Source organism: Ranitomeya imitator, chromosome 1 (genome assembly GCF_032444005.1).
Source record: "Ranitomeya imitator isolate aRanImi1 chromosome 1, aRanImi1.pri, whole genome shotgun sequence".
Lineage (NCBI taxonomy): Eukaryota > Metazoa > Chordata > Amphibia > Anura > Dendrobatidae > Ranitomeya > Ranitomeya imitator.
This window is the reverse complement of record NC_091282.1, coordinates 571,874,208-571,894,564: the sequence shown is the minus strand read 5'-3', so window position 1 is coordinate 571,894,564 and position 20,357 is coordinate 571,874,208. Positions and strand designations below refer to the sequence as shown.

The window sequence follows — 20,357 nt, the reverse complement described above, 5'->3', positions numbered from 1 at the left end:
GTGTGATAGGATTTTGTCTAAAGCTGAACGACAAGGATTCAGACGTCAGAATAGGTTGTGTTTTTACTGCGGCGATTCTGCTCATATTATTTCTGATTGCCCTAAGCGTACAAAGAGAATCGCTATTTCTGTTACCATCAATACTATACAACCTAAATTTCTGTTATCTGTGACCTTGATCTGCTCATTATCATTTTCTGTAATGGCATTTGTGGATTCAGGCGCCGCTCTGAACTTAATGGACTTAGAATTTGCCAGACGTTGTGGTTTCCCCTTGCAGCCTTTGCAGAACCCTATTCCTTTAAAGGGCATTGATGCTACACCGTTGGCTAAAAATAGATTGTCGTTTTCTGGTGTTGCATAATTTGCATGATGATATTGTGCTGGGTTTTCCATGGTTACCGCTACATAATCCGGTGTTGGATTGGAAATCTATGTCCGTGACTAGTTGGGTTTGCCAGGGGGTTTATGGTCACGTTCCTTTGATGTCAATTTTCTCTTCCCCCTCTTCTGAAATTCCTGAGTTTTTGTCAGATTTCCAGGATGTATTTGATGAGCCCAAATCCAGTTCCCTTCCACCACATAGGGACTGTGATTGTGCTATTGACTTCATTCCAGGTTGTAAGTTCCCTAAGGGCCGACTTTTCAACCTGTCTGTGCCAGAACATGCCGCCATGCGGAGCTATATTAAGGAGTCTTTGGAGAAGGGGCATGTTCGGCCATCTTCTTCACCATTGGGAGCAGGGGTTTTTTTTGTTGCCAAGAAGGATGGCTCCTTGAGACCCTGTATTGATTATCGCCTCTTGAATAAGATCACGGTCAAATTTCAATACCCGTTGCCTTTGCTTACTGATTTGTTTGCTAGGATTAAGGGGGCTAGCTGGTTTACTAAGATTGACCTTCGAGGGGCATATAATCTTATTCGTATTAAGCAGGGTGACGAATGGAAAACTGCATTTAATACGCCCGAAGGACATTTTGAATACCTTGTGATGCCATTCGGACTCTCTAATGCTCCATCTGTGTTCCAATCCCTCATGCATGATATCTTTCAGAGTTATCTTGATAAATTCATGGTTGTATATTTGGATGATATTTTGATTTTTTCCGATGATTGGGAGTCTCATGTGAAACAGGTCAGGATGGTATTTCAGATCCTCCGTAATAATGCTTTATTTGTGAAGGGGTCTAAGTGCCTATTTGGAGTTCAGAAGGTCTCTTTTTTGGGTTTTATTTTTTCTCCCTCGTCTATAGAAATGGATCCTGTTAAGGTTCAGGCCATTCATGATTGGATTCAGCCCACATCTGTGAAGAGCCTTCAGAAATTCTTGGGCTTTGCTAATTTTTATCGTCGTTTCATTGCCAACTTCTCCAGTGTGGTTAAACCTCTGACCGATTTGACGAAAAAAGGCGCTGATGTGACGAATTGGTCCTCTGCGGCTGTTTCTGCCTTTCAGGATCTTAAATGCTGATTCGCTTCTGCCCCTGTGTTGCGTCAGCCGGATGTTTCTCTTCCATTTCAGGTTGAGGTTGACGCGTCTGAGATTGGGGCAGGGGCCGTTATGTCTCAGAGGAATTCTGATGGTTCCTTGATGAAACCGTGTGCCTTCTTTTCTCGGAAGTTTTCGCCTGCGGAACGCAATTATGATGTCGGCAATCGGGAGTTGTTGGCTATGAAGTGGGCATTTGAGGAGTGGCGACATTGGCTTGAGGGGGCCAAGCACCGTATTGTGGTCCTGACCGATCAGAAGAATCTGATTTACCTCGAGTCTGCCAAACGGCTGAATCCTAGACAGGCTCGATGGTCCTTGTTTTTTTCCCCGTTTTGATTTCGTGGTCTCGTACTTTCCGGGTTCTAAGAATATTAAGGCTGATGCCCTCTCTAGGAGTTTTTTGCCTGATTCTCCTGAGGTCTTAGAACCGGTCGATGTGCATTCTTTTGTGCAGTCCTGTGGGATTTGTGCGCGGGCTAAGCCTTGCTGTTCCCGCGCTAGTGGGTTGCTTTTGCCTTTGCCAGTCCCTGAGAGACCTTGGACGCATATTTCTATGGATTTTATTTCAGAGCTTCCGGTTTCCCAGAGGATGTCAGTTATCTGGGTGGTTTGTGACCGGTTTTCTAAGATGGTTCATTTGGTACCTTTGCCTAAATTGCCTTCCTCTTCTGATTTGGTTCCGTTGTTTTTTCAGCATGTGGTTCGTTTGCATGGCATTCCGGAGAATATTGTGTCCAATAAAGGTTCCCAGTTTGTTTCTAGGTTTTGGCGGGCCTTTCGTGCTAGGATGGGCATTGATTTGTCTTTTTCTTCCGCTTCGGGTTGGGGATTTGGTCTGGTTGTCTTCCCGTCATGTTCCTATGAAGGTTTCTTCCCCTAAGTTCAAGCCTCGGTTTATTGGTCCTTATAGGATTTCTGAGATTATCAATCCAATGTCTTTTCGTTTGGCCCTTCCAGCCTCTTTTTCCATCCATAATGTGTTCCATAGATCTTTGTTGCGGAAGTATGTAGTGCCCGTTGTTCCCTCTGTTGATCCTCCAGCCCCGGTGTTGATTGATGGGGAGTTGGAGTATGTGGTTGAGAAGATTTTGGATTCTCATTTTTCAAAGTGGAGGCTTCAGTATCTGGTCAAATGGAAGGGTTATGGCCAGGAGGATAAATCTTGGGTTGTTGCCTCCGATGTTCATGCTGACGATTTGGTTCGTGCCTTTCATTTGGCTCGCCCTGATCGGCCTGGGGGCTCTGGTGAGGGTTCGGTGACCCCTCCTCAAGGGGGGGTACTGTTGTGAATTCTGCTCTTGGGCTCCCTCCGGTGGTTATGAGTGGTAGTGCTGCGGTAGTTGGATCACAGCATTTATCAGGTGTATCTATTTTTTGCAATTTGGAATGGGCTATATAAAATAATAAATCTTTATTTCTCCGTTAAAATACGAATAAGAACAACAAATCCTTGTCTGAGTGCGAATGCAAGAGTGCACATAACATGCGACGCGTTTCGATCGTTAACCGATCTTACTCAATGCATAGTTTCCTCATAAATGCGGTGTCTCTTAAATGCTCAAAGACCAATCATGCTGACAATTCTGATCACATGGCTATGAGTGCGGGTCATGAGGCAAAGAGACTGCACCTGCAGCAACAGAGGAATACACCTGAAACAAGGTAAATTACCTGGCAAAAATGATCTAAAACAATACATTAAACATACTATCACAAATACAATGAGTATTCAACAGTAATGATACATTATTTCATTCTTGCGATTCAAACCAAGAGGATATCTGGTTTTCAGGTTATAGATCCAGAAAGCTTCTCTGGTTAGAAGCTGTCTTTTCACATCTCCACCCCGCTGAGATAATTTGACATGCTCTATACCCTGGATTGACATAGTGGATGTTTTGCCTGCATGGTGCAAATTAAAATGTTTAGCAACAGCTGACACATTTCTGCTAGTGGTACTACTACTCCCCAAATCTCTAAGGTGCTCAGAAATTCTAGTTTTTAATTTTCTTGTAGTGCATCCTATGTATGCTACATTGCATTGTGTGCAATCAATTTTGTACACTACATTGCTAGTATGGCAATTAATAAAACTTTTTATAGTGAAACTCTGGGTTTTATCTCTATCTTGAAATGTGTTTTTAGTTAATGCATTGCGGCAAGTACTGCATTGATCGGTGAGCTGGCTGTGGCTTTTTAGCCCAAAACTTTTTTTGCTTATTGCATTTCTCTGGACTTTGCCTAGGTCTCCTGATCTTATCCTGTCTTTCATTATATTGCGAATGTATAGAGTGCACAGTGCATATTGCACAAACATCTGAGGTCACCATGAATACAAATGATAGATCAGCAAAGGCTGCAAAAGTTTTTGGTGATCTTAGCAACACCCCAGCTGAAAACTCTGATTTCTCCCTGCATATGCTGGAATTAGAGAAACTATCCAAACATGAAATGAGGATCTGGTGGAACAACACCACCCTGCAGAATTATCTTGCAAAAGACATGATTCCATGTGGTTTAAGAATAAAAAAAGTCTCCACAACAATTTATTCTGAGGATTTTCAGAAGGAATGGAATCAAATTTTAACCAATTGCTCGCTAAATCTGATGAGACTGTTGATAAAAAATGAAGAACAGAAGCTTGGTGAAATACAAAAGAATATTGAGGACATTAATATCACCATTGAGAAATTTAAAGACTCTGCACAGTTTGAATCGTCTATGAAAATCATGAAAGATAACATCAGTGCGTTGGAAACTGAAATTATGGATCGAAAAAAACGTAAATTTGAGAGAGATCTGAAAGACTATGCCTCAGATAAGGTTTATGAATGGGGCCAGTGGGATAGAGGTTTCAAGTCCCCGAGATCCATTTTAAAAACCGGCTCAGCTCACAGAAAATCGATCAACAAATCGCAGGTTGGATTTGTATCATCAGATGCTGAATCATCAGATGCAAATCTTAGCACATCAGATGCATCTTTGGACAATAACACATGGGAGAATAGGAGGATATCCCACAACCCGTCAAAAAACGGAAAAGACGGGGTGGGAGAAAACATAAGAAACATGCCGAGAATGACCACCAGATACAGGAACAAACAGAAAAGGAAATAAAATGTAATGTTGTCAATCTTTCAACATATGAACTGACAAAAGAGCAATTGGATGTCCTGTCTTTGGGTCTGAACTTCGTACCCGATACTGAATTTAACCTGTTTATGACTATCATGGATGTGAACAAATTTATTCGTAATCTCACTATTAAAAAACATTTTGGCAACAGTGAGGAGGAAAGAAACCTAGAGATAGAAAGACAAGAGGAAAATGAGTTTGCATATATGGACTTTAACCCCTTCATGACCCAGCCTATTTTGACCTTAAAGACCTTGCCGTTTTTTGCAATTCTGACCAGTGTCCCTTCATGAGGTAATAACTCAGGAACGCTTCAATGGATCCTAGCGGTTCTGAGATTGTTTTTTCGTGACATATTGGGCTTCATGTTAGTGGTAAATTTAGGTCAATAAATTCTGTGTTTATTTGTGATAAAAACGGAAATTTGGCGAAAATTTTGAAAATTTCGCAATTTTCACATTTTGAATTTTTATTCTGTTAAACCAGAGAGTTATGTGACACAAAATAGTTAATAAATAACATTTCCCACACGTCTACTTTACATCAGCACAATTTTGGAAACAAAATTTTTTTTTGCTAGGAAGTTATAAGGGTTAAAATTTGACCAGCGATTTCTCATTTTTACAACGAAATTTACAAAACCATTTTTTTTAGGGACCACCTCACATTTGAAGTCAGTTTGAGGGGTCTATATGGCTGAAAATACCCAAAAGTGACACCATTCTAAAAACTGCACCCCTCAAGGTGCACAAAACCACATTCAAGAAGTTTATTAACCCTTCAGGTGCTTCACAGCAGCAGAAGCAACATGGAAGGAAAAAATGAACATTTAACTTTTTAGTCACAAAAATGATTTTTCAGCAACAATTTTTTTATTTTCCCAATGGTAAAAGGAGAAACTGAACCACGTACGTTGTTGTCCAATTTGTCCTGAGTACGCTGATACCTCATATGTGGGGGTAAACCACTGTTTGGGCGCACGGCAGGGCTTGGAAGGGAAGGAGCGCCATTTGACTTTTTGAATGAAAAATTGGCTGCACTCTTTAGCGGACACCATGTCACATTTGGAGAGCCCCCGTGTGCCTAAAAATTGGAGCTCCCCCACAAGTGACCCCATTTTGGAAACTAGACGCCCCAAGGAACTTATCTAGATGCATAGTGAGCCCTTTAAACCCCCAGGTGCTTCACAAATTGATCCGTAAAAATGAAAAAGTACTTTTTTTTCACAAAAAAATTATTTTAGCCTCAATTTTTTCATTTTCACATGGACAACAGGATAAAATGGATCCTAAAATTTGTTTGGCAATTTCTCCTGAGTACACCGATACTTCACATGTGGGGGGAAACCACTGTTTGGGCACATGGTAAGGCTCGGAAGGGAAGGAGCGCCATTTGACTTTTTGAATGAAAAATTATCTCCATCGATAGCGGACACCATGTCGCGTTTGGAGAGACCCTGTGTGCTTAAACATTGGAGCTCCCCCACATGTGACCCCATTTTGGAAACTGGACCCCCCAAGGAACTTATCTAGATGCCTAGTGAGCACTTTAAACCCCCAGGTGCTTCACAGAAGTTTATAATGCAGAGCCATGAAAATAAAAAATAATTTTTCTTTTCTCAAAAATGATTTTTTAGCCTGGAATTTCCTATTTTGCCAATGGTAATAGGAGAAATTGGACCACAAATGTTGTTGTCCAGTTTGTCCTGAGTATGCAGATACCCCATATGTGGGGGTAAACCACTGTTTGGGCGCACGGCAGGGCTCAGAAGGGAAGGCACGCCATTTGGCTTTTTAAATGGAAAATTATCTCCAATCATTAGCGGACACCATGTCGCGTTTGGAGAGCCCCTGTGTGCCTAAACATTGGAGATCCCCCACAAATTACCCCATTTTGGAAACTAGACCCCCAAAGGAACTAATCTAGATGTGTAGTGAGCACTTTGAACCCTCAAGTGCTTCACAGAAGTTTATAACGCAGAGCCATGAAAATAAAAAAAAAAAATTATTTTCTCAAAAATGAATTTTAGCCCGCAATTTTTTATTTTCCCAAGGGTAACAGGAGAAATTTGACCCCAAAAGTTGTTGTCCAGTTTCTCCTGAGTACGCTGATACCCCATATGTGGGGGTAAACCACTGTTTAGGCACATGCTGGGGCTCGGAAGTGAAGTAGTGACTTTTGAAATGCAGACTTTGATGGAATGGTCTGCGGGCATCACATTGCGTTTGCAGAGCCCCTGGTGTGCCTAAACAGTAGAAACCCCCCACAAGTGACCCCATTTTGGAAACTAGACCCCCAAAGGAACTTATCTAGATGTGTGGTGAGCACTTTCAACCCCCAAGTGCTTTACAGAAGTTTATAACGCAGAGCCGTGAAAATAATAAATACGTTTTCTTTCCTCAAAAATAATTTTTTAGCCCAGAATTTTTTATTTTCCCAAGGGTTACAGGAGAAATTGGACCACAAAAGTTGTTGTCCAGTTTCTCCTGAGTACGCTGATACCCCATGTGTGGGGGTAAACCACTGTTTGGGCACACGTGGGGGCTCAGAAGGGAAGTAGTGACTTTTGAAATGCAGACTTTGATGGAATGGTCTGCGGGCGTCACATTGCGTTTGCAGAGCCCCTGGTGTGCCTAAACAGTAGAAACCCCCCACAAGTGACCCCATTTTGGAAACTAGACCCCCAAAGGAACTTATCTAGATGTGTGGTGAGCACTTTCAACCCCCAAGTGCTTTACAGAAGTTTATAACGCAGAGCCGTGAAAATAATAAATACGTTTTCTTTCCTCAAAAATAATTTTTTAGCCCAGAATTTTTTATTTTCCCAAGGGTTACAGGAGAAATTGGACCACAAAAGTTGTTGTCCAGTTTCTCCTGAGTACGCTGATGCCCCATGTGTGGGGGTAAACCACTGTTTGGGCACACGTGGGGGCTCAGAAGGGAAGTAGTGACTTTTGAAATGCAGACTTTGATGGAATGGTCTGCGGGCGTCACGTTGCGTTTGCAGAGCCCCTGGTGTGCCTAAACAGTAGAAACCCCCCACAAGTGACCCCATTTTGGAAACTAGACCCCCCAAGGAACTTATCTAGATATGTGGTGAGCACTTTGAACCCCCAAGTGCTTCACAGACGTTTACAACGCAGAGCCGTGAAAATAAAAAATCATTTTTCTTTCCTCAAAAATGATGTTTTAGCAAGCAATTTTTTATTTTCTCAAGGGTAACAGGAGAAATTGGACCCCAGTAATTGTTGCGCAGTTTGTCCTGAGTATGCTGGTACCCCATATGTGGGGGTAAACCACTGTTTGGGCACACGTCGGGGTTCGGAAGTGAGGGAGCACCATTTGAATTTTTGAATACAAGATTGGCTGGAATCAATGGTGGCGCCATGTTGCGTTTGGAGACCCCCTGAAGTGCCTAAACAGTGGAAACCCCTCAATTCTACCTCCAACACACCCCTAACCCTTATCCCAACTGTAGCCGTAACCCTAATCACAACCCTAACCCCAACACACCCCTAACCACAACCCTAACCCCAACACACCCCTAACCCTAACCACAACCCTAATTCCAACCCAACTCTAAGGCTATGTGCCAACGTTGCGGATTCGTATGAGATTTTTCAGCATCATTTTTGAAAAATCCGCGGGTAAAAGGCACTGCATTTTACCTGTGGATTTACCGTGGATTTCCAGTGTTTTTTGTGCGGATTTCACCTGTGGATTCCTATTGAGGAACAGGTGTAAAACGCTGCGGAATCCGCACAAAGAATTGGCATGCTGCGGAAAATACAACGCAGCGTTCCCGCGCGGTATTTTCTGCACCATGGGCACAGCGGATTTGGTTTTCCATATGTTTACATGGTACTGTAAACCCGATGGAACACTGCTGCGGATCCGCAGCGGCCAATCCGCACCGTGTGCACATAGCCTAATTCTAAAGGTATGTGCACACGCTGCGGAAAACGCTGCGGATCCGCAGCAGTTTCCCATGAGTTTACAGTTCAATGTGAACCAAAAATCGCTGTACACATGCTGCGGAAAAACTGCACGGAAACGCAGCGGTTTACATTCCGCAGCATGTCACTTCTTTCTGCGGATTCCGCAGCGGTTTTAGAACTGCTCAAATAGAAAATCGCAGTTGTAAAACCGCAGTGAAATGCGCAGAAAAACCGCGGTAAATCCACGATAAATCGGCAGCGGTTTAGCACTGTGGATTTTTCAAATCCGCTGCGGAAAAATCCGCATAGGACCAGAATACGTGTGCACATACCGAAACCCTAACCCTAGCCCTAACCCTACCCCTACCCCTAACCCTACCCCTACCCCTAACCCTACCCCTACCCCTAACCCTACCCCTAACCCTACCCCTAACCCTACCCCTAACCCTAACCCTAGTTCTTACCCCAACCTTAGTGAAAAAAAAAAAAATTCTTTATTTTTTTTATTGTCCCTATCTATGGGGGTGACAAAGGGGGGGGTCATTTACTATTTTTTTTATTTTGATCACTGAGATATATCCTATTTTGATCACTGAGATAGGATATATCTCAGTGATCAAAATTCACTCTGGAACGAATCTGCCGGCCGGCAGATTCGGCGGGCGCACTGCACATGCGCCCGCCATTTTGGAAGATGGCGGCGCCCAGGAAAGAAGACGGACGGACCTCGGGCGGCCAGGTAAGTATAAGGGGGGGGAGATCAGGGCACGGGGGGGGGCGTCGGAGCACGGGGGGGTGGATCGGATCATGGGGGGGGTGGATCGGAACACGGGAGGGAGGATTGGAGCACGGGGGAGGATTGGAGCACGGGGTGAGGGATCGCTGTGCGGGGGGGGGTGGATCGGAGCACGGGGGGGGGGTCGCTGTGTGCGGGGGGGGGGATCGGAGTGCGGGGGGGTTTGATTGCAGCACAGGGGGTGTGATTGGTGCACGGGGAAGCGGACAGGAGGACGGGGGAGCGGAGCACAGGACGGAGGGGAGCGGACTACAGATCGGGGGGCTGGGGGGGCGATCGGAGGGGTGGGGTGGGTGCACATAAGTGTTTCCAGCCATGGCCGATGATATTGCAGCATCGGCCATGGCTGGATTGTAATATTTCACCAGTTTTTTAGGTGAAATATTACAAATCGCTCTGATTGGCAGTTTCACTTTCAACAGCCAATCAGAGCGATCGTAGCCACGAGGGGGTGAAGCCACCCCCCCTGGGCTAAACTACCACTCCCCCTGTCCCTGCAGATCGGGTGAAATGGGAGTTAACCCTTTCACCCGGCCTGCAGGGACGCGATCTTTCCATGACGCATATGCTGCGTCATGGGTCGGAATGGCACCGACTTTCATGACGCAGCGTATGCGTCAAAGGTCGGGAAGGGGTTAAAGAACAAGTAGCGCTATTATGTCTTCAAGATTTATCGACTCATAGTGCATCTATGTCTACATGCAATAATCAGTCCATGTGTTTTGGTACAAAAAATCCTTACTTCTACCCTATTCAATCTGGGGTGGAATGTATGGATAGATTCCAAGAAAGAATAGAAAAAGATTTAAAAGACCTAAAGGATAGCATTTCCAGAGTGCCCTACAAAGATAAATCCAACAATCTCACACGTAAACAAAAAAAAGCCCTTAACGAATTAAAAGACATGAAAGAAATCATTATAAAGAAAAGTGATAAGGGGGGCATGATAGTAATTATGAAAATCAAAGACTATAGGGAGAAAATGTTGGAATTGTTAGTGGATGAAGCAACATATGGTAAAATGAAAGAAAATCCATCCAAAAAATATAATGAAGAAATTTATACCATTATAAATGAAGGTCTAAGCTTGGGTGTCCTTAGCAAAAAACAAGCGGATTATCTATATGTTCCCCATCCTAAAATGCCCATATTGTATGGCCTGCCGAAGGTACACAAAGGGGTGGGCTTACCAGCAATGAGACCCATAGTATCGGGCATGGGCTCAATGAACGAACATCTTTGTGAGTGGGTAGATTCTATATTGCAGCCGCTTGTAATAAAATTACCTGGTTACATTAAGGACTCTAGAGAGGTTTTAAAAACGTTTTCTAACAAAATATGGCATAGAAATTATTCATGGCTCTGTTGCGATGTAATATCGCTGTACACATGCATACCGCACAGTTTAGCCGTGGAAGCCTTGCGCTATCATTTGGAGAACTCTAATCTATATACGCAGGACCTCATAAATTTTGTGTTGGATGTAACTTTTTTTCTTCTTAAACATAACATTTTTTCCTTTGATAATGTAGTATACGAACAAAGAACAGGTGTTCCGATGGGGGCTAAGTACTCCCCTTCATTAGCCAATCTGACTATGGCATTTTGGGAACATAAGTATATTTATTGTGTCAGTAATCCTTTTGCCGATTCCTTGGTCTGGTACGGCAGATACATCGATGACACCCTAATTATTTGGGGTGGTGATGTGTCTCCCGTACCAGACTTTGTGGGGTACATCAATGACAACAATTATGGTATTAAATTTACCCACAAGTGGAGCCGAAGTGAAATCTCATTTCTTGACCTGGATCTAATGTGCTGTGAGAATCAGATCATTGGCAGCAAAACGCATGTCAAACCCATTAGTGGGAATACGGTGCTACATGCACACAGTAGCCACCCCAAACATACGGTAAAATCGATTCCTGTTGGAGAATACACGAGACTAAAGAGAAATTGCAGCAGTGACACATTAAGAAACGAGGAGTTTGGTCACTTAAAAGCAAAATTAAAACAAAGAAAATATCCTGATTGGATGTTAAATAGGGCGCAAAACATAGTTGAAAACAAAACCAGAGAGAGTCTGCTGGTATCGGACAGAGAAAAAAAGAGAATTAAGGCGACAAGAAAGACAAAACCTTATATATGCTTTCAGTATAGCACTCAATTTCAGGAAATTAAAAACATTATTCTAAAAAGATTACCTTTATTGAAAGAAGATGATACGCTTTCCGAAATTCTAAAAGACGGTCTTAATGTTGTGGCGAGAAGAGCGCCCACCATTGGTAATTCACTCTCCCCTAGTCTCCTATCGTCGCTGCCGACTTCTAAAACATGGCTTGAGTGTAAGGGGTTCTATAAATGTGGCGTTGCTGCGTGCAGTACTTGCCGCAATGCATTAACTAAAAACACATTTCAAGATAGAGATAAAACCCAGAGTTTCACTATAAAAAGTTTTATTAATTGCCATACTAGCAATGTAGTGTACAAAATTGATTGCACACAATGCAATGTAGCATACATAGGATGCACTACAAGAAAATTAAAAACTAGAATTTCTGAGCACCTTAGAGATTTGGGGAGTAGTAGTACCACTAGCAGAAATGTGTCAGCTGTTGCTAAACATTTTAATTTGCACCATGCAGGCAAAACATCCACTATGTCAATCCAGGGTATAGAGCATGTCAAATTATCTCAGCGGGGTGGAGATGTGAAAAGACAGCTTCTAACCAGAGAAGCTTTCTGGATCTATAACCTGAAAACCAGATATCCTCTTGGTTTGAATCGCAAGAATGAAATAATGTATCATTACTGTTGAATACTCATTGTATTTGTGATTGTATGTTTAATGTATTGTTTTAGATCATTTTTGCCAGGTAATTTACCTTGTTTCAGGTGTATTCCTCTGTTGCTGCAGGTGCAGTCTCTTTGCCTCATGACCCGCACTAAGGCTACGTTCACATTAGCGTCATGCGACGCTGCGTCGCCGACGCAACGCACGACGCATCGGAAACGCACGCAAAAACGCAACTTTTGTGACGCAAGCGTCGGACGCATGCGTCGTAAAACGCAGCGTTTTTGGTGCGTTTTTGGTGCGTTTTTACAAAAACGCAGTGTTTTACGACGCATGCGTTGTCAAACACTGATTAGATCTTTACACACAATTTAGTGTCTAGACACTAGATAACACCACCAATGAATAGAAGAGGGTGGGTCTAGTGTCTAGACAATCGATAATGCCACCAATGGGTAGATGGGGGTGGGTATTAATGTAATAGTGGTATATATACCCCGGCATACATTATTTCCAACCATAGAGCATCAAGATGGATCGTTCCATGGAGAGTATCTACCTCACTTTTCAGCTGGAATTAGCCCTTGCTATAGCTTATGCTTTTGCCTGTCAAGAACAGAGGAAAAGAGACAAACAACGGAGAAGGAGTCGTCGGCGTTTTTGGCTACACCCTATAGTGGAAGTCCGAGAGAGTCGTGGAGTGTACCATTGTCTTTTTGGCGAATTAAATGAGAACCAGGACAAATATTTTGAGTACACCAGGATGTCAAAAGACAGCTTCCGATATCTGCTGCGTCTGGTGGAAGGAGCCATATCCAGGCAGGACACGCAGCTCCGTAAATCGATTTCCCCTGAGGAACGTCTGCTGGTGACTCTACGGTACGTAATGGAATGTGAAGGATTTATATGTTCTTGCCACTTTTTAAATTAACGTGTTTTTGTTTTTTGGGGTGGGGGATTGTAATTAAAAATGAAAAATTCTTTCATAACAATTAAATTAATTATATTTATTTATTTATTTTTCTTCTTGTCAGTTTCCTGGCTACCGGAGAGACATTGAGATCACTGCATTTCCAGTTTCGGATTGGAGTCTCAACACTGTCGGGTATTATTGCAGACACATGCCGCGCATTGTGGGACAACCTCAGGGAGGAATTTTTACCCATCCCTACAAGAGAATTATGGCATGCCAACGCCCAAAAATTTGAAAAAGTTTGTGATTTCCCTAACTGTATCGGAGCCGTGGATGGCAAGCACATTAGGATTACCAAGCCTTCAAGAAGTGGATCTCTTTTTTATAATTATAAAAAATACTTTTCCACCGTGCTGATGGCAATTGCAGGTGCGGACTGCAGGTTTCTCGCTGTGGACATTGGAGCGTTTGGTCGTGCAAATGATTCACGGACATTTAAGGAGTCTGACATGGGCCGAAGATTATACGAGAACAATTTTAATTTCCCCCATCCACGACCTCTTCCTAACACCGAAGGCCCGGCCCTGCCATTTGTTGTGGTTGGGGATGAGGCTTTTCAAATGTGTGGCAACCTACTTAAACCGTACTCTAGTCGGGGGTTGGACCGCACAAAAAGTATTTTTAATTATAGACTGTCCAGGGCCCGAAGAACTGTGGAGTGCGCCTTTGGCATTCTGGTGTCCAAATGGCGTATCTTAGGATCTGCAATAAATTTGAAAATTGAGACAGTGGATGAGGTGGTGAAGGCGTGTGTGGTTCTACACAATTTTATTATTGATAAAGAGAGAGTCAACGTTGAACTCGATGAACCCATACAAAATCCATTGCCTGATTATCAAGCTCATCCTCTGCGGACAACTTTGGAGATTGCTCATATGAGGGACCAATTTGCTGCATATTTTGTTTCCGATGTTGGCCGTGTTTCTTGGCAAGATCAAATGGTGTAATTCAACGTGTTGTTATGATGTTATGTAAACACTGTGGAGCCCATGTAACCATCATATGTTTGGTTATTAATGTCACCCGATTGTCTAATGCGTTGTGTTTGTTAATAAAGTTTTGTGCCTTTCCGCCGTTCCGTTTTCACAAAACAAATCTCCCATCCGTTTTTCCATAGTAATTGTAAAAAATCCTATTTTATTGAAAGTAATGATTGTCCCACAAAATTTATGTGAGCACCAGTACCCAAATGGACTGTGACAAAACAATAAAATTTGCAGCCGTGAGTACCATAGTTTTGACGTATAAAACTTCATCGGCTCCCACCTTGTTAACCATAATTAATACTGAAGACTATTTTCATATGGAACCTGGCTTGACAAGGAGGGAAACTATCATGTTTGCAAAACTCTACAGAGTTAACACTATTGTACTCAGGATGGTAGAATTTGTCCAGAGTCAAATAGTGGCGACACTGTGAACATTGCTTCCACCTCACCTGACCAATATTTTAAAGGGAACCAGTCACCTGTATTTTGTGGGACTGGAACACCCCAAAACTCTGCCCATATGAGCCAAAAACAGTCCCACCAAATTCAGGTGACAGGTTCCCTTTAAGGTACATTAATAAAACTATTCTACAACGATAACTACCAGTGATACCACCGGACCGTGATCGTTGTTTATTGGTCGTGTGGTTGATGGAGAGCTGTCACACAGCCAGCTCTCCAGCAACCCAAAAAGAGCAAGTCCCGTGTAATCTGGGAAATGTTATGAAGCGCATGGCCGCACTCACGATGTTTACCATTGTAAATGTAGTTATTAAAAATACAAAACAACATTTTATTACGGTGTGTGACACGTCCATCGCCGTCAGCTTTCCGTACTGTGCCAGCCCTAAACCACAGTACAGCGTTTATTATTAACGGTGTGCTCTGATTTACGGGCGGGAATCACAGTGTAAGTAATTGCGGAAAGATGACGGCGAGGGACGTGGTTGACACCTTTTTTGATTTGTGGGGTATTTTTTAATTTTTATTTGAGTGTTTAAAACACTGCGCTAGTAACCCAATATTACCTATTTTAAAATAAAGACATCGCTTGATCGGTGTCCAACTCGCCGATCCAACAATGACAGCGTGGGTAACAAAAAAAAATCATAATCATTCGTTGACACCCAAAATCTCACAGCAGGGGCTCTATCGTTTTACGATTACAGAAAAGATAACGTTGGTTACACAAATAAACCAACTTTATCTATACTGAAATCGTTGTGTGATGGTACATTTTAAACTTGACATATTGAGCAATGCTGGTTGTGTTTGTAACAGCTGATAGTACAATGAGCGCCAGGCCTATAAAACAATTAATAAAAAAAAATCTAAAAAATATTGTCAGACATTGCACATCAGGTGTTACAAAGACAATATTTGTGTATACGGCGCAAGGTGTCATTTGGTGAAAACTTTATTTGAGACAATAAAAACCAATTTTTTGTAAACCAAATAAATTTTTTATTTTGGGACAGGAAAAAAAATTAGGGACATAACATTACGGGGTACCTACATCCACAACTAAAGGGGATTGATATCCCTCACTTCTGGTGGGTGTGGAAGAGACCGAGGAGGAGGACGAGGAGGAGGAGGACGAGGGGGAGGAAGCAGCAGCATATTCAATGATGCCGACATCCATCCACTGTTGGGATACTTCCAAAGCAGGTGAGGGAGGAGGAGGAGGGACGACGACCAGTGTCCTTGGCTGGCTACTCCGGCTCCGGGTCGACCCAGGCTGTGTTGACGGTGTGCTCCTTGTAGACCCAGGCTGGGTACTGGGTGTGCTCCGTGTAGACCCAGCCTGGGTACTTGGTGTGCTCCGGGTCGACCCAGGCTGTGTTCTGGTGGTAGTTGTGGGAGCAGCCATAGCCAAGGTCGTAGTGCTAGTCGTCGTCGTCTTGGTCTTCTTTTTTTTCCTCCTCTCTCCCTCTGTGTGTGGGTCGGCTTCCCGTCTGTGCCCGTGTGCCCTTGAAGGCCGGTCTTGCTCCGACCTTTGGGGCTCTGTTCTGTGGTGGCGGTGGCGGTGGCCCTCGTCACGCGGACCTCTGTGGTGGTGCTCTGCAGCAGGAGTCGGAGTCATGGCAGCCAGCGATGGTACTGTGGGCGCATTTGTCGCTGACTGCATGACCCGAGCCTGCTGCAGAGCAGTGACATAAAGATTGTTGCAGCCCTGCATGACCGAAATCTGGAGTTCCGGCGTAAGATGTTCAACCATCCCGTTGTGAAGGGCATTAAAAAAATGTTTCGCCGGCCTCGCGAGATCCGTTTCGATGTTTGCAAGACGCCGCTCGATATTTGACATTTTATCGCACAGCGCCTTGAAACCATTCTGAAAGACGGTACTCAAATGTAAAAATTCGGGCATGGGCGCCCTGTCCGAGGCCCGCTGACGCTGTCGGGAAGACCCGAAGGAAGGAGCGACAGAGGCCTCGGCCAGGGGAACATCTGATGGACCGGCTGCCGGTTCGCCAGATTGTGGTGGTGCAGACCTGCTCTCGCTGTGGGATGGCTGCGAGGCTTGAGATGGCGCTTCACAAAGGACCGCTCCAGAGGGTCGGACAGGCTCGCGGGTGCTGCTGTGTGTTCTGTGAAAACATAAGGAAAGCATTAGTATACTAAATATCAAATTTCACAGGCGTCATTAATTAACTTTACCGCCAGGTATCCATTACCGCCATTAATATTAACCTATTTTTAATCTTGACACTGCATATGCACCATCAATATTAAAAAAAACACATTTATTTTATTCCAAATAGTCACCCATGATTGCGATTTAACGCCAGACAATTATGCTTACGTTGGAATTGCCATGACGTCACGGTCATGTGACCGAGACGTCATCACAGGTCCTTTGAGCTGAGCAAGCATGGGAACATAACCTGCCTTGCAGTGGAATGGCGTGTCTATAATATTTTAATTATTTGTGTATAACTAAATCGGGGATACACCTGGATAGGTACTATACTAATCCCCTATGAAATATTGGCTGGGCATGGCCAATCTACTAGCTTTCTGTGTTCTGTATACTTCCGATTTCAGGGACATTACTAGTAAGTCACGCTCACCATTGTAGTAATCCCAGAAGGGAGCTGCTGTGTAAAGTGTGAGAATACCAGAAATGAATATAAATTCGAGGTCAACGAGGCGTGAAAAGTAAAAACAAAATACTTTATTCACTTCAATCAGAAGCAGAGGATGAAACATCTGCACAATACAATAAAAACACTATCTACGTGTTTCAGGTCTGATGTTCCCTGCCACCTGAAACGCGTAGATAGTGTCTATGGTATTGTGCTGATTTTTCATCCTCTGCTTATGATTGAAGAGGATAAAAGTATGTATTTTTTACTTTTCACGCCTCGGTGAACTCACCTTTTTTTTTTTGTTTAAATACTTTGTACTTGCCAAAATAAATGGCTGGGCAATAAGCTAAGTGGCTGGAATGTAGTATGTGAATATGCATGTTGTAAAAACTAGGTGTGTGCATAGGTACTAGACTTACTCTCTGCTTTCAAGGACCGGTCTCAAGAATTGCAGTATACGGTTATACTTGTAAACCGAGGTCCTTGAAGCCGCTGCACCACTACGGGCCTGTCCTTCCTTTTTCAGGCCCCTCTTGAAACGGTCCTTCATGGAGCGCCATCTGGTCCGCAGTTTTCGAACTGTGTATAAATAAATAAAAAAACACAACAAAATTTAGAGAATATATTGACAACGATTACGCAACCGTGTGCAATACCAATAGAAGACATCACAGACGGTTGTGTAATCCTAGCATGATGGGTCACAGCAGCATTTTGGAAATACTTACGAAAACTAGCTTTGACCGTGGGGAAAGCGCTGTCGAAGCCATCCCACAGCAATTGTGCCACCTCTTTCCACATACACCGCAATATGCCCTGGTCCGCGTGCCGGGGGTCACGGCTGTCCCACAACGGGCCCCGTTCCTCTATGGATGCCACCATGAGGTCTATGTTGAGGGGTTCATCCAGGGCCCGTTGTGAAACCTAGAAAAAATGGAAAATATTAATTGTTGCAAGATAAATAAAAGTTGACCCTACCTCCTCCACCGCCACCTACCACACACAACACCACCCCATCCCGCCACCCCCATACCCGCCCAAAAAAAAAAAAAAAAAAAAAAGTTTAAAAAAAAAACTTACTCTCCGTCCTGCAACCACAGCTTGGCCCCGTGGTCTCTGCTCCTGCTCCCTCTCTTCCTCCTGGCTCTCCTCCTCACTTGAAGAAGCCTGCAAAATAGTTTACCAAAAAGTTGAGTGACCCATCTACAAATGAAAGCGAATATAGTAATAGTAGATCATGTACTCACCTCACTCCTCAGCGGTGGGGTGCTGGAATCACTGCCGCTGGCCATGACTATTAATGCAATTCTGAAATAAAGAACAAAATAATTGTTCCTATGCTCCTATGCACAATCCAGCAATATAAAAACAAAACAAAAAAAAAAGGCATTTAAACCACAAACAACATTGCACTCCAACCTAACGCTGAGCAAACAACACTGCCACATTGATTAAATTAAAGAAACAATGGCTGAGACAACCCAATGCCAGATTAAACTAAAGCCTAAAGATAAGATCTACAACAGACCCCATGTTGTAATACCAAAAGTTTTTTTTTTTTTTTTTAAAGTACAGTAATCCACGGAGCAAGAAACCCCAAAAACACAATAGATTTTTGAAAGGAAAAAAATGTAAATATTTAAAAACACCATACTTTACAATAAAACCGACAGGGCCGGAGACAATAGAAGGGCATACAACGCCATACATCACAGCCAGAAACATACAACAATGTCTTTACACAACCACAGTGCAGAACTACACAACTTGCAATAAAAAAATTATTACATGTAAAAGGGCGCATAATCATTCTATGCACTACCATACTTTACAATAAAACCGTCAGGGCCGGAGACTATTAAACGCCATCATATAACGCAATTTTTAAACATCACAACTGAATACAAAAAACACCACCAAACCAAATAATTGAAAATAAAATTCTATCCTGAAAAGAACAATCATCAAGGCCGCAGACACAATGAAACGCCATCCTATACAACGCCATACATCACAACCAGACTAAAAATACAACAATATCTTTAACCACAGTGCAGAATATAAAACACAACTTGCAAAAATAATTTTAAACCACATGTAGAAAATGCACAGAATCATTGTATACTTACATCTCTGGACAGCGGATAAGTAGAAGTGTTCTGGGATGTGTAGAAGTGTTCTGGTGATGGATTTCTTGCCTCAAGATGCTGCAGTAGAAGTGACAAACAATCCAAACATTTTCTTTATATAGGGGGGATGTTTATCTACTGTTTGCACTGTCTAGACATTGTCTAGACACCTTTTTGTTCAATTTTATGTAACGACGCATGCGTCGTACAACGCACGCACGACGCACACACGCGACGCAAGTGCGTTGTCAATGTGTTTCAATGGAGATTTTAAGGCAATGTCGACGCACGAGCGATGCAAGTGCGACGCATGCGTTTTTTAGACGCTCGAAAAATGCAACATTGTCGCGTCTCTGACGCCACCCAGGTGCGGTGAAACGACGCATGCGTCGTGCGTTTTACCGAAAACGCACGACAACGCAACGCATGCGTCCCCAATGTAAAAGATAGGGGCGCATGACGCATGCGTTGCCGTGCGTCGGCGACACAGCGTCGCATGACGCTAATGTGAAAGTAGCCTAATAGCCATGTGATCAGAATTGTCAGCATGATTGGTCTTTGAGCATTTAAGAGACACCGCATTTCTGAGGAAACTATGCATTAAGTAAGATCGGTTAACGATCGAAACGCGTCGCATGTTATGTGCACTCTTGCATTCGCACTCAGACAAGGATTTGTTGTTCTTATTCGTATTTTAACGGAGAAATAAAGATTTATTATTTTATGGAGCTGGAACGCCTTCTTCTGTTTTCCACTATATCTACTCATCCTGGTCCAAGATGAAGTTCCGTGCACCTGCGTTTGATCGGTGAGCTGGCTGTGGCTTTTTAGCCCAAAACTTTTTTTGCTTATTGCATGGGCTATATAGCCTTGCTTGATCCTTTAGCCAGTGCCAGTTGTCCATTGTTTATGGAGGATTCACATTCCTTCTGGTCTCTCCTGTTCGCTGTGCTTTTCTTCAAAGATAAGTTCTGACTTTGTTTTTGCTGTCCACCTGCTGTGGACCTTATAGTTCTGT

The 20,357-nt window shown here is 43.3% G+C and overlaps 1 protein-coding gene across 1 annotated transcript; it reads left to right on the top strand.

Moving 5' to 3' along the window:
- Positions 1–12,492: 12,492 nt before the first annotated feature.
- On the top strand, positions 12,493–14,185 carry LOC138679645 (uncharacterized). The gene is made up of 2 exons (XM_069767817.1): positions 12,493–13,038; positions 13,194–14,185. Exons 1-2 carry the CDS (start codon positions 12,692–12,694, stop codon positions 14,077–14,079), a joined length of 1,233 nt encoding a protein of 410 aa, XP_069623918.1. The 5' UTR covers positions 12,493–12,691; the 3' UTR covers positions 14,080–14,185.
- The last annotated feature ends 6,172 nt before the right edge of the window (positions 14,186–20,357 follow it).

What these genes read in the sequence shown, in the direction of transcription:
- LOC138679645 (XM_069767817.1), top strand. Translation starts at nt 12,692, where the DNA reads ATGGATCGTTCCATGGAGAGTATCTACCTCACTTTTCAGCTGGAATTA. An exon ending in CGTCTGCTGGTGACTCTACG is followed by an intron (nt 13,039 to 13,193) that starts GTACGTAATGGA and finishes TCTTCTTGTCAG; the next exon opens with TTTCCTGGCTACCGGAGAGA.